The sequence below is a fragment of the Cygnus olor genome, chromosome 3 (assembly GCF_009769625.2).
Source record: "Cygnus olor isolate bCygOlo1 chromosome 3, bCygOlo1.pri.v2, whole genome shotgun sequence".
NCBI classification, from domain to species: Eukaryota; Metazoa; Chordata; class Aves; order Anseriformes; family Anatidae; genus Cygnus; species Cygnus olor.
Genome location: NC_049171.1, coordinates 101,637,789 through 101,653,393, shown reverse-complemented (window position 1 = coordinate 101,653,393; position 15,605 = coordinate 101,637,789). Strand labels below are relative to the sequence as shown.

At 36.2% G+C, this 15,605-nt stretch overlaps 1 protein-coding gene across 1 annotated transcript in view; it reads right to left on the bottom strand.

Moving 5' to 3' along the window:
• Nucleotides 1-15,605, bottom strand: part of USH2A (usherin) — a 420,079-nt gene that overhangs the window by 61,282 nt on the left and 343,192 nt on the right. The window contains 5 exon segments of the mRNA XM_040551919.1: nt 210-368; nt 7,432-7,589; nt 8,271-8,454; nt 8,987-9,094; nt 14,729-14,927. Coding sequence (XP_040407853.1) covers nt 210-368; nt 7,432-7,589; nt 8,271-8,454; nt 8,987-9,094; nt 14,729-14,927 — 808 coding nt within the window.

Sequence of the window (15,605 nt, the reverse complement as noted above, 5' to 3'; positions counted from 1 at the left end):
TACATTTTTAAAATCTCCATTTAAAATATTCATGATGTAACATGGAAAAATATTTAATGCTTCATTCAATGCTAGGCTTTCTTTTCACTAGGTAAACATTTCACTCTGATGGAGAAATATTATTTTATCTGTTTTCATGAGCTGAATCTATCTGGCAAATCTCCATTTTTTTCCAGTCATAGAGGTGAGCCTTTTAAAAAAACTCTTACCATTCTGGCATGCTTGCAGTCTTATCTCATACAGGGTATAGGGATCTAGGCCATCCACAAAAGCAAAATGTGCCTGACCTGCTGGCTTCACTAGCAGAGTGGGGCTGCTTGCATTTAGTAAGATGTTGTATTCCAAAGGCATACTGACAGCAAATATCCCTGTTGTGAAACAGAGAAAAACCAGTGATTATCTGAAATACTAACACCAGTGCACAACAACTTCAAAGAGACATTCATCATATGCAATTTTACATGTAAGCCCCTCTGGAGGTTTTGCCTACTGCCTCTTTTGGAAACTAAAACCATTTAAACATAAACTGGAAAAGATCCACCTGCAGATTTTAACTGGAAGATGGACATTACAGTTCGTAGTTAAAAATCAAAATTCAATTCAGTCAATGCAAGTGTTACAATTGTTACTTCTGGGAAGAGGAATGACCTTATAATTGGGAATCAGGCAGCTTTTATTTCCTTATTTTGAAGAGCTAACAGCTACTAAGCACCACTTTTGGAGTGTCGAGTCATATGATCAAAGTGAATTGCCTCCATTTAGCAAATTATCCCTTGTTAGCCCAGCAGCACTACCTGAGTGTAGGTGCTTAGCCTACTCTACTAGAAAAGTACAGTACACTAACCAACAAACGTATCATTTCATCTGATATAAAACAAACTATTAGTTTTTAGTTTTTGTTGAAGAGAAATGAAACTGATTTTTCCTATCTTGTTCAAATTCAAACATTTTTTTCCACTCTATTCATCTTCCCATGCCGTCAATTCTTTGTTTTCCAGTTCTGTTGAGAAGCTGAAAAATTTAATATTTCAAGAGAACAAACTAAGCCATACACCATCACTTCAGAACAACTGGCAGAAGTTCCTGGATCTTCTCATGTTTCTTTCTGCATATCTTCTCAATGTTTTCTTGTTTGTTTGTTTTTGTTTGTTTGGCTGGTTGTTGTTGTTTTCAAAGGGTGTGCAGAGAAGAGCTACATTAGGCTGCAGCTCTTTGTATCTCTGTATCCTTGGATTCCAGACCATCAATATTCAAAGTCAAAAAGCCTCCAGCTACTATCTAAATGAGACTCTTTTCCTTACTGGTGTCTTTGGGTGAAAGAAGAATCCAGGGTACATGAACAAAATATAATAGCAATTATTTTCCAGTAATTAGGACATGGGCTGTGGGCTTTTCATTGTCTCTCTACTACTGTTCTACACAGACAGCAGCGGTTTCATAAAACCAAGAGAATAACCAATGAAGAGTTTGTCAGTTAAGTGTATTTCCTTCATTCTGCAGTCACTTAAGGCATAGCCTTAAGTAAAAACAAAGTACAAAAAGAAGTAGACAAGGTACCTTTCTGAAATGAGTCAAGATGCATCTGATTAGCAAGAGCACATTGTTCTTTCAACACAATACCTACTTTGGATGTCACAGAGATGTCTTTGTGATTGCATCAAGGACCAGATGCCTTTAAGCAGTTCTGAGACTCATCCAGATCTTGGGAAACTTTGTTTGTTAATTTGGAAAACAAGTCCCTTCTTTCTTGTCATCGTGGCTTTGGTGCTTTTCTGATAAAGTATATGGGTTGATACTATCACCCTGAAGCAATAATGCAATTTTTTCCACTGTTATGAATATGCACATTAAAAAAAATACAAGAAATTGGAGAGATTTCAAATTTCTTTATGGTACTATAAACAACAGATGTACTTTGGAAGATCAGAAAAATCTTTGAAATACCAAGTTTCTACAATTCTCAGAAGAAAAGTGGGACATAAAGATCCCAAAGAAATACAAATATGCTGCCTCACTAGATGCTAGACAAAGGAAATGCTGTTATACTAAAAAACTGAAAAAATAGCCCTGAACTGGAGGCATGGCTTCAAGCTTATTCAACAGCTCAGTTTACATGAAGAAGATGCTGACATTAGCCACTGACAGAGATAAAGGGAGAAGGAGACAGAAAGTACAAAAATACCAATGTTTTTTTTTTCTCAATGTAAAGTTTCAAAGAAAAATAATTAAGAACAGAATAACAGAAATACAGCTTTTTAAGTTGTTCACAAAGGAAAGCTGAGAGGTGATCTTGAAGTATAGTAGATGGCTTCTGCAAGAAAGAAAATTATTTTTTGCTAAGGTAAGGTAAGGTAGCCTTCTTCTCCAGTCCTTATGACAGACCAGGTATTTCAGCAAGAAATGTTCACTAACGTATGAAGTGACACGTAATTCATATAATTCATTTTTGTGCATCTGATAAGTGCATTTATTCTAGGCAAAATCACCAGAAACCTTAAAAATTTGAACTATTCGGAATACCTGAGTTCCCAAGCAAGATTAAGTACAAGCAAGGACAGCTGAATCCAGATGTCAATACGAAGCAAAGGATACCTGTTTCAACATAACTCTTACCTCTGTCCAACATTCAGTCCATATCTCAGCAGAAATACTAAAACAAAAATCCATGATCTTAATCTCCTCCTCCTAAAGGCTGCAAATGTTTAATGAATGATACCAATAATAAATATGGTCAGCAGAAAAAATATTCTGAGGAAGTGAACAGGAAGTTGTAAATAAAACTACATGAAATATTCTAATATTTTTCCACAATTTGATTAAATTAATTGAATGCTAAGATCAAAGGATCACTTTATAATCTGTAAAAATGAAGAACTCCACCCATGCAACACAGAAACACGTCAAAAAAACTTTTTATGTTCCAGAATAGCCTTTAGCATCTGCGGCCACTCTGAAATGACTACCTTGTGTGCTCTGATGACTGAAGGAAACGAAATGGGCCTATTTGTTCAAGTCAGCTGGGAAACCACATGACTTGGTTAGTTCCAGAGTTCATAAATTTATGTCAGAATAAAAGGAACCGTAAAAGCACAAGAGAACCAATTTACCCTAAGTGCAAATGGCAGTTTTGTTATTTGGTGTCAAAGTTACCACGAGCACAATGACAACCTGCCATAACACATTCTCATGTTCACTAAAGAACAAGGATTTAGTTGGTTAATATTCCCAGCAATACTCTTTTTCATAATTTACAACAACTAGATGCTGATAGGTTATTTAACATTTATGAAGTTAAGATGTAATCAGAAAAACCCTGATTATCTTTACAAATAAAAAAGTTAAATTATTCCACTTTTTTTCTCTGTGACTTCATTTCACAGCAGGTGCACACATTGCAATGGGACAAGTCAATCAAACTAAACCTTTTTTTCTTTTTTTTGGGGGGCATAGTTGGATAATGTTCAATGGACAATTCTATGCAAAAACTCTGCAAATTTGGTTTGACTGCTCTGTGTACTTCAAAACTAGTGGAGCTCATAAAATTGAATCTGAAGCACAAGTTGCCTAGATTTGGGGAAGAAAGCCACTGCCTGTTTTACAGACTGGTCACCAAAAATCTCTCTGAAGTCAATTGATGAAAAACTGTTTAATATGATATGAAACTCCATCACAATTAAAGCAAAATAGCTGAATTGTTTCAGTTAAAGTCAACAAATATTAAAAACAAGAATGATAATTCTATTTTTTTTAAAACAGGAGAATAAAGTCTAAAGTAATATTTTATTATTTAATCTCAGACAATAAAAATATGTATTTGGCTTTCTGATATTAAGCATGAAAAATAAACTTTATGTATCCAGGTATCTCATTCTGGTTGTAAGAAGTGTTCCCAACAAGACTTTGAAGACAGTAGCAGATGGAGATGATGATTACTTTCAAGACACAGAACTTCGAAAAATTTGGCCTGCAATGATGTGGTGTGAACACTAATTTATATTAGAAAACTGAAAGGAGGAAATGTAACATCGCCTTAGCAGAAGTCAGCACAATTTGTCAGACCACCTTCTGAAATAAACACGAAACCAGGTTAGCTGGGGAAGCTAAGAGACAAAGATAAGGGACAAATGTTATTCAAATACCAAGTTTGATCAAAATAGAAATCCAGACATGTTACACAGCCTTTACTCTAAGTGCTAAAGGAAACCCAGAGATGGATGAAGTTGATTGTTAAAACATGATGATAGAAGGCATTTTTATTAACATATGAAGGAAATAATGCCAGAGCAGAGGACAGAATCTTATTTCTTTTGAGCATGTTCTGTTTTCTTGTTATTACCAGCAACTGAGCATATGCAGGAGAATCAGGCCCCCAGTGAGGACCAATGGGGTTGTCAATGAGTTGAAATGCAGGACAGCTACCTGCCTACCTATCAATAACATTTATGGATATGCCTTGGGAGAATTATTTTTTTTTTCCCATCCAGCTTTTCTGCTTCTATCCATGGCACTAATAGTTCCACAATAATTGTAATGTATCCTTCAGTAACGTATCAGTGAAATGTACCATACCTTTGAGGTCTGTTCACTGAGGCAATGCAACACAAGATAATGGGATGCCCATTTCAGAAAATAAAGTCCTATTTTCCATAGTGAGTGAGGTGTGTCAAATATTTTTTTTCTAAATCCATCACTTTAGCCACTACTTGGCTACCTTGCTATTTAGTTAAGTCAGGAGTTGTGAAATGACACATATCTGTAAAGTTATAAGATTTAGATACATCACAGATTTTGAAACATTATAATGAAAGCAATCAAAAAGGAAGGTCTTCATAATACGATGCCATTAATTAATACTGAGGGTGAATATTTGATCTAAATTTATTACAGCAGATAAGTAGATAGAATGCCAAAGCATCCCTGATATCCAGAGACAGGAAGACATTATGACCTACCACCCTCTCATCAAAACTTGGCTAATATAAAGCACATTTTCATGAAGACTGTATCAATTAAAACAACCCTCTTGTCGAGGAGTGAATGACAATCTGTATAATAAAAGCTGCATTCTGTGTTTCAAATGGAAAAATGTATTATTTCAATATACCATGTTGGATTCACATAAAGAAAAAAACGAGAAAAGGTTACTACATCACACAGTGACATGTGAATTCCAGCAAGTTGGGGATATATGTGGCCTCAGAGGTCTGCATGCACAGGGCCTGTTAATGGGCTGTATCTCATACCAGAACACCAGAACCTCCAAAATAAACCTCCACCTGCATGCCCCAAAGTCTTCCTATTGTGAAAAAAAACACCAAGAGTGCAAAGGTCTCAGAAAGAACATGAAGCAGGATTATGAACAGTCAGGAACTAATTTCTAGCTTCCACACACAGTGTTTATTTTAGTATCATGAAGTAACATTCCTCTGCTCTTAATATTCCCCATCCCTCTAAGAAAGATCAGCTAGTGGCCCTGGGGCTCTGTGATAAAAACAACAGCATTTTTTTCCTTTCCTGCCTATCCTATCAGGGGCACTGCATAAAGAATCCCTTATTCAAACTTAAAGTTTGAAAGCTTAAAATAACAGACACCACAACACGGTGAGAGAGGAAGGGACTGAGTCTCCAAATTTCCACAAAAGATAAGCTTTCAGGATGCATCCCAGTACCTGGAAAGAAAGATGTACTTTCCCATGACTGAGGAGAGCAATTCCTGCAGCTGTGTGAATATATCTACCCCTCATCCTCTACAGTAGACTCATAACATCCAACCTCTTCTTCAACCCTCTGATGTTGTGGTTTCAGGAATATAGAAACCTTTGTACACACCATCTTCATTGCAATATTACCAAATGTACTACACAAAGCCCGATTCTCCTTGCACGTTTGTAACCTGCTATGAGTAACAGGAATTTGAGCAGCTGGAAAAGAAAAGGTCCAGAACAAGAAGGACAACGTTTTCTGGGAAATGCCCCACTCAACACAAGCCTATGCTTTTCCAGTATATTCCTATGTTTTAAATCTATAATGTTGCTGAATATTTTGTATCTTAAATTATATTTATTATCAAAACTATAATACAGCATGAGTCACTTTCCAATAAAACCAACTGTAGATTATATGCCATTCGAATTCACCTGCCTTCTGCTGGGTTCTAAATCCTTCCAGGCAGTAGGGAGAAAAGTTCAATTTAAGATTTTAATCTTTTTCATATATTATATCATTTCTATAATGGATTTTGTGCTTCTGAAAACTAAAAGATTGACAGCTCAGGGTATTATAGATTTATTAATCATTGCTTAAATGGGTAGGGTGAACACTGCTAAGCACTACCACAATACTTGCGATCCAGCACTGAAGGCAAAACACCTTTACTAGGTCACTTTATTTTTAATGCCAATTGATGCTACTGTGACTGCTCTGCAAAGTACAAACATCTTAAATAATTAGGAAGAGGTGACATCAAAACTTCCTTGAATTCACTGATAAAACATATATTGTTGCTATTGCAATATGCAGACATCTGAAGTGTCCAAAAACCTGACCTCACTATAACTGAAAAAAACTAATGTCTAGAAACTGGCAAACACCTTGTTGGAGATGAACTACACAAGACAGAAAACTTTTCATTTACATTGCTCTCATTGTCCCACAGTAACTATACCATATCATTTTTATCGTATCAGCAAACCACACCAGTCACTTAAGCTGTGATCTACGTTAACAAAATGGAACACAGTTTCTAATATAAAAAAGATGCTGTTATTCAAATATTCCTGCCTAGCCTACCTCTGTAGCAGGCCAAGACAACCTGGCCATGTTCAGGAGCAAAGGACCAAGAGCTGAAAAATTTCTGGGCCTTTCCTGACCTACAATACTGCAAGGTAATAAGTCCACATAACACTAAGGTGCTGTGGTGAATAAAACTTATTCCATCAGGTCAAAGCTAGCATCAGATCTCTGTACTATACTCTTAAACCTTTTTTTAAAGGAGTTCTAAATTGCTTTGTGCAGGACAACTGGACATTTTAGTTGCCAGCATAGTTATCAAGGCATCAACAACCCAAAAGTTTGACAGGTCTCCCTCCCTGTAACTCAGGTTGGTCGGAATAGAAGGGAAAACTCATTTTCAGTGTAATTGTTTTTTTCCCCTTACTACTTGTGCTCAGTAATAGTTTACAAGATCAAATTAATACATGGATTTTTGATTAGCTAATCCTCACAATACCCGTGTCAAGTATATAGGTCAACATTATTAAAATAATGTCTCTGAGAAACAGCAGCTTTAGATACTAGTTATTTAAATCACACCAACACTAAAACCAAATACAAAGAATAAAAAATCAGAATGATTCAGCTGCTTGCCTTAATATACTATTTTTTCTATCCTTTCATTTTGCTACAAAGTACTACATAGAAATATGTTTTTACCTGGTGTGTCCCAAGCTAAAAATATAGAATATGCATCAATTACTGTGACATTATATGGGACATGAATTTTCTCTGGTGTTCCTACTGGTGTTTGTATAACGTATTTATCACTACTGTTGCTGCCGCCCCAGGTGCTGGCTTCCAGCTGGTAAACATATCTGCACAAACACAAAAAGATCGGTAGACACTATGGTTAGAAGCTTTAAGCATATCAGTAATGGAACATTCCGATTTTCACCAATTTAAAGTGAACAGACTACAAATACTGCATTAGTGAGCACTTTCACCTTTAAGATTTCTTGACATGAGAAAAGTGATTCTTTACCAGAACAATAATTTTTACACTAAAATGTACATTAGCTTACATAAGAAATATTAACCAAAAAATTCCCAAACAAATTCCAGAATGGCCTAATTAAAGTATTAGCAGCTGATGCTTTCATGTCAGTATGTTCAATATGCACAAAAATATAATAAATGACATTCGGTGCTGTTTAACATTTAAAGACTTTAATTTTTCTAAGTATATTCCATAAGAAATAAAACAACCAATCACGAACAACCATCAACCAAAGGGGAATATAGAAAGCTTCCCCCTCTTTCAGTCAGTCAGAATGACATTCTCAAAAAAAAAAAAAAAAAGAGAGAGAAGTCAGTTGATTAAGGCTCTCCACCATTGATAGCTTCCTAAAAGTGCACCTTACCAGTTTTCCAATAATTAAATAATACAATAAGAGATTTTTCTTTTGTTAAAAGAGTAATTTACATTTTTGTACGTTTCACAAACACTTGTTTTGAACACATTTCACATATCACCAAACTGCTTTAACATGCCTTACCTACTGTTAGGCTGCAGGTTAACATCTGTGAAATTCAGGTCTCTGCTACCACCCAAGAATATCTGTTCTCCATCACGAAATAATTGATACTGAGTAATGAGTCCATTAGGTTTCTTTGGTTCAGTCCAGTAGATTTCCACTTCTGTTGAGCTGACTATGATATGATGAGGTTTTGGCCATACCCCTATTAACATCACAATGACACTATTTTAATTTTATGACAAACAATGAAAGGTGTCGCACAGTTTGTGCTGTTGCTTTCAGCAATGTAACAAAAGCATAAAACATAGCCAGAGAGGATAAGAGAATTTAACAACACATTCTGAATTTAACCCTCATTAAACGTAACTAACTAGATAAGGTACGTAATAATGGAGAACAAAGCCAAAGGCTACAGCCTTTCTATGCCTAGCTGTCTCTGCATATTTATTTGTGATTTGAAAAATAGATATCTGCTAAATCTAACCTTGCTAACTTAAAGATGAATGTGGAAAAATTGTCACAAAAACAAAGCAGAAGTACAGTGCCAGGCAGTCAGTATAAAGAGCATGTTGAGATCCAAATGCTCTTAGAAAAGAGATGGATTCTCCTGTGTAAATTTATCCATGATAGCTTGATTGATGATTGTGGAGTTTTGCACCTTGTTAAACTATTACAAAATACAAGCCCTTATGACTATGTCTTTGCAGGTCTCTAAGAATGCCTTTTCTCCTTACCGTGAGGAGCAGATTGCAAAGTTTGACCTGAAAGTGGCTGGCTGGAAGCACACCCAGCAGATGTACATGCAGTAAGCATGAAGCTGTAGTTAGTATATGGCTGCAGACCTAGAAAGAGGAAACAGAGGTTAGACGAAGGCATTCCCAAAATTCTGTCACTATAAGGAAGTACTGGATTTAAAGGTAAATTTAACTTTTAATATTTCGGGCAAACATAAAATTTTAGTCATTCTTCTTTTACATCTGAATAATACTGTAATAGTGAATTCTTGCTAACTTAGAAATAAATCTACTAGTTAAAATACTTGACAAAATTCAGACTGAATACGCAACTATGTTGCAATGGATCTATGGAAGCCCCTCATATAGACATATCTCAATTAGCTTCAAATCAGTTAACTTAGATACCACTTGTAGCATAGTAACTACAGTCCAGACCTCAACCCATATGAACCTTCTGAGAATTTACTCAGTCTCTTAAGCTGTTTTTTTTTGAAACTACACTTCTGGCTGCAGAAAATGGTTAAGACATTGCTGGAAAGTACCTAAACATTCTTGACAAAGACATATTCTCCATAATCACTCAGAGAGTGGTGAGGCACTGGCACAGGTTGCCCAGAGAAGCTGTGGATGCCTCATCCCTGGAGGTGTTCCAAGACCAGGTTGGACGAGGCCCTGGGCAACTGGATCTAGAGGGTGGTGTCCATGCCCATGGCAGACGGGATGGAAATAGATGGTCTTTAAGGTCCCATCGAACCCAAGCTGTTCTATGATTCTATGATAATTGGTGATGGCCAAAGAAATTCAAAGCTTTCCAACAGATAAGCACTTGAAAATGTAATTCCTTAGAGCTTTGGAAGTGAACAGCTGAAAACCCTGAAATGTTTTGAACATTTAATACAAATATATTTGCAACAATGAGAAAAGAGAACAATAAACCCTTACTTGAACATGAATTTTCCAACTAAACTGCAAACAAGTCCAAAGACATACTCTGTTCTTGTCCCTTGTCCAACTTCTATTTGTTCAATTTTGTCCCTATTTTTTCCTATTATTTTTTACAAGATTTTGCTATAACTGCTATACAACAGTCAGAAAAAGGGATGATAACCAGGTTCCAAGATACTAATTTTAGTTACCTGTACATTTTTTAGAACTATTTTTTCACCCCAAACCTTCTATGCTTGGCATCCTTGAATGAGACTAAAAGAGAATATCTTACTTTGAATGTTCCTTGGAAATTTTCAAACATCTATTTGCTTTGTGTCAATGACTTCAGTTTTGACATCAAGTTGCGCACTGGTTAAGAATTGGATTTTAGGACTGCTCATACAAAATGTACCCAAATTTGGCTTTAGAAAAGCTTTAGAAAAGCCATTTGTGCATACCCATTAAATAGTGCTTACAGTTTTAACAGATCAAATCTTTAAAGATTCAGACCTCCGTGTGAGCCTGGCTTGAACATCTCAGAGCTCAGCTTTAACTGCTGACCAGACTGTGGAGGCCCAGGTTACTACATTAGTCTTGGCTGAGGGCACAAGCTGGTCAGAAAATGGGCTTGTGCTATCCCTGTGGCCTCCCTCATTGTGTTTTGCATTCCCATGGACCTTGGGTTTTCTAGGCCTGCCTATAGGTGCCTAACGTCTGCTGAGACAAAAGGATATTTAGCTGCAGACAGACTTAGAATTAGGCCCATCTACAATGAGATTCCCTGAAGGATTAACCCTACTAAACACTGCAGAAACTGCAGTACCAGTTTTATTTACAGGAATCTTTTTTTTTTTTTTTGGTCTGCCTGGAAGAGATGTATCTTGTGCACCAAGTGAGGCAGCAGTCCTACCTACAAATTACTGTTCTATTGTCACACAGACCATTTCAAGATGCTTATGTGAACGAGGCTGAATTAGGATTAGACAGGTCAATTCATACATATTATGCAGGTCAATTTGTAATTGCTTGGCTTAGTGACCATACTTTTGATGTAGCTTATGCCTAATTGTAATTACTTCAAGAACAATGCAGTTCTGTGACAAAGTTTGGGAAATATCTTTGTTTATAAACAAATCCTTGCTTACAGTCAGTATGCAGACATTTTAATTAAAACCTATTAGCAAAAAAATAGCAATAAGAAGCAACAATTATGTAGAAAGGTAGAGTAATGAATGGAAGACATGCAGGCTGCTTACAAACTACACAAGACATGAAGGAGAGAAAATAAAGAGATGACTCAGAGGGACAGCCCTGACTGTAACCTAATCATGAACTGGAAAAGAAGAAAAATCATCTGAACACTGGGTATAAAAGTAAGAAGGGAGGAAATGACACTTGCAGACTAGAGAGAGGCAAAGGCATGGAGGAAAGCCAAGTATTTAACATTTCAGGATAGAAAAGATTACTGTGGCAACAAATTACTTGAATTCCCCTAAAGGGAGTCATGTTCACTTTTAAAGGAAACATGCATAATAAAGCAATACTCATTTACAACTACACTTTAAAGAGAAAAATGGGCATTAAAAAAAGAGCACATGGTTTCACTAAATTTATTGGTGAAATTCTGATACCTGAAACCTTTAGTCATACATGGAGCAGTCATAGCAGATTTTTATCTACATTATTAAACCTCTGCATTACAGACCTTGTCTTAAGTATGCTTTGGAAAGCTCTGTACAAAGCTATGTCTGTGATTGATAATAAAAATAACAGGTAAGATAATTTTGTAACGTAAACAGCATTTTGTTTTTCCAATTTCTCTATGTGATTGTTCAATAGAGGATACTTCACCCCTCCTTTTTCTTTTTTTTTTTTTTTGGTCTACTATTATTTAGTTGTTTTAGCCTTAGAAATCTGTTTCATTATTGCAGCATTTGTTGTTTGCCAAAAGGGTTGTGAAACAGCTTTTTAAAGAATGCATTGTCCTAGTAGCCAAATCAATTATTTCTGATACTGTTTGTCTGCATTTGTGGGTATGGCTCCAGCAAGGTCAGTAATTAGCTCTCAGGCTAACGCTCTTGGGCCCTGCCATGGGAATTTACTCAGGAAGATGTCAGATTTCTGACCACAGCCTTACACAACCCTTCCATCCTCATGAGCTTTTTAGATAAATATTACTAATAATTCAAGGCTGCATTGAGATAGGGTTGACCAGTGACAACATTACCGTGTCCTTTCAGTTTTCACTACCTTGAAATGGAGAATATATTTCAATGAAAGAAACTGAAGCCATTCAGTCACATAATATTTTTTTAACCTTGTTTCTTTTCCTAACGTAAATATAAATGATCTTATCTGGCTTTTACCTAAAGATGATTCTTCCTATGAATGCTTGATAAAGCCTCTTATTTGGGATATGATCTTTAGTGTACAAAAAAGGGGAACTTGAGAAGAGTTATTGCTATAAACCCACCTGCTGCTGCTGAAGAGGGCACTCTTAGCTTTCTCTTACAATTCCCCTAATTATTTTTTTAGTCTTACCCTATGCCTGCCCCCCACTGCAGAGCATTAGCAGGCCCATTTGTAAAGGAGTAGTAACGCAAAGTGAAACAATGCCATAACTGTCATCCAAATTGTTCTGTACAGGGTAGTGGAAGTGTTCAGTAATAAATGATATAAAAAGGTCTTTTATTGACAAGCTGCCATGTGCTGTTTGCATTAGAGAATATGAGAAGATGATGGCTGCTGCCCCTGGGTCCCAGTGGCATTCAACTCAGTGAGATAGCAGAAAATGCTTCAGTTTGCTCAAAGCATTGATAACACCTCTAAATAATTAACTGAGGACTTCCTGTCTTCAATTACTTAATGCTTTTTTTAACATCTTGAGAGGATTATAAGCAATTTATGGATTTCACATGATGAGCACATTCACCGCTATTCCCACAAAGCATTTGTGGGATCATGTTTCCAAAGCTTTGATGTAATTAAAAATAAGCAGCGGGACAATGGTGCAGTGGCAAGGTGCTAGCCTTCTTGTCTGTTATTTGCAAGACCCTAGATTCAAAGTCTCAAGAAATACTAATGCTACAGCTTCATTAACGTTCATCTGTTGCTCAGGGAAAAGCAGACATTTTTGGAAAGAAAAAAAAAAAAAAGAAGAAAATCAAAACCTACATCCACAGGGAATACACAATAGTTAGTTCAAACATTTGAGATTATGTATGAAATAAATTTGATTGTTTTAGCTTATTCTTTGAATATAGAGAGCAGTAATTATCCACACTGCAAAATCACTGCCATGAATTCCACATTATTACCTAAGAAACATCCCACAGAAAACAGCACAGAATTCGATTATGACTGTCAGGAGGAACGATCACTTATTTTGTTCCTGGCTGAACACGGCAGCATTGGACAATGGCTTAATGGAATAGCAGCACACAAGAAAAAAAGATCTTTGTTTCTCAGGAGGTAACTACTTCCTCTCCCTTGCAACTGGTAAGGAAAAACTGTATTGCTTACATTAAAAATCTCAGTTACTCTGGAGCTTATAGGTGCTTATTGGGAAGGAACCAGGAGCACAGAAGAAGCATTTTTCAAATGGGCTTGAGTGATAAATCATTGCTTGTTGGTAGGTGTTCTTTACATCACAAACTTAAAATAGCAATTCTGAAATATAAACACTACAAACAGGGATACTCTTGTTAATACGCCATCTCCAGAAGAAGTGAATATGGTGATAGGTTTAATATACCGTTGATGAATTTTATGCTTGAGCATGCTACTGTCAAAGAGGAACAGCCATCCTTTAGTCTTCTGTGAGCAGCCACAACAAGAAGGATCTATTTGAAAACATGAAGGGATCCAACCTGACACTGAACTCATGCTCTGAGGGGAGGTTGGGAGGGGAAGTATGCTGGATGGCTTTGATATGCCCTAAGTCAACTTCTACTTAGGTGGATTTTATATGGTGCCTATAACAACTATAACATATGAATCTTTGTGTTTTCCATCAGGTGGAAAAAAAAAAAAAAGAAAGAAAGAATAATGTATTTATGAATTCTCAAAAAACACAAACACAAGAATTTACTAAGCAACCTGAGGTCAAGAAGTGTGAAAAGGTATCCCAAAAAGTTTATGTTCATCTTTTGTATTCAAGAGAAGCATCGGTTCATTAAGTATAATTTTGCTTCCGTGTAAAATTCAAATATAACTAAAAAATGAATGTGACAATAATACATCTGAGTTAAATCTTTCCCCCCAAAATCTCTTGACTAAAGCTTCTTTCAGATACATGCACATCCATGAAATTTCACCAAGCATTTAAAAAATGTATATAAGCAATATTTAACATTATAAACAGAATCCTAATCTTTCCCTTTCTTTTCCTTTTTCATATCTCAGGCATAAAGTATTGTATCTTTCTTGCTCCTACACTGCTACACATTCACAGTGGCACCAGTGACTTCAACCACATTACTGCACATTAATGGTAAAACAGAGAGTCATATCTGTGTTAAGGGATGTCAAGCCTACACAGAATATTTGAGAGCTCAAGCTCACCGCAAAGCATGAATCGTGAATTGAGCTGGATAGATTAGTTTTATAATTTTGAAATTATTAGTATTTTAACATCAGCAGCCTGAATTGAAAAGCTTGAAGAAAATAAATTTAAGGTATGTAAAATTGGTATAAAGCATTTCTAAACTGTGCACAAAAGGTCAGATTTAAAAGTTACTGACAGGTGGCAGTTTTAATGTTATTACTTTTAAGGACGGGACATTAGATTCTCAGAGAGTTCTGCTTCCTTACCTGATACTGTGTGTTGCATTTTGCTTCCAGTGTCAGTGTAAATAAGTCCTTTTCCCACTTGACTGATCTGGTACTCTCTGATGATACCATTTGGTTTCTTGGGTGCAATCCAGCTTAGATGCAATGCTGTTGAGTTCAAAGCACTGACGTCTGGTGGCTGAACGCTCTCAGGGACTCCTTGGACAGTGACTGCAACTACCTGAAGACATATGAATTAAACAGCAATTTAATGTAATAGTACACTAGATACCATGATCAATGAGAATGTCACTTTTGTTTTAAAATGTTGTTTGGCCTGGCATATCATTACCAAGAGCCTGGAGAACTAGTTAGTTTTTTCCTCCTTTTTCACAATGAAATCTGACCTTGAATATATTACATAAGTCTATGTCTACAATTTATCACAAAAGGTTCACCACAATTTTAGCTGCGGTGTATAGCACAGGGTGAAACAACAAAAACTGTATTGCTTGAAAACTCTTGATAACTCTCTTCCATATGGTTCGTCAGTGTCTCTGCATTTTAACTGCCTGATTTCATATGTTTTAAGCACCAGTAAACATGGGGCTAAACCTCAATATATCCAGTGCAATCTGAACTCTATCAAAGTTATGTGTAACTCCATGTTTTTGTAAGGAAACCAAAGATTCTGAAAGATAGAATAACTTAGCACTTGTTAAGCTCACACTTTTTTAACTCTTCCTGTTAAAAAAAAAAAAAAAGGAAAGGGGAAGGGGAAGGGGAGGGACTGCTGATTTTCTGTTGACACATCTCTACTGCTTTGAACAGAGGCATATCCAAATTACACCAGTTTAATAAGTGAGTTGAACCTTTTTCTCTTTGAGAATCGCTTATCTTTTTCTGTTAGTACCACTTT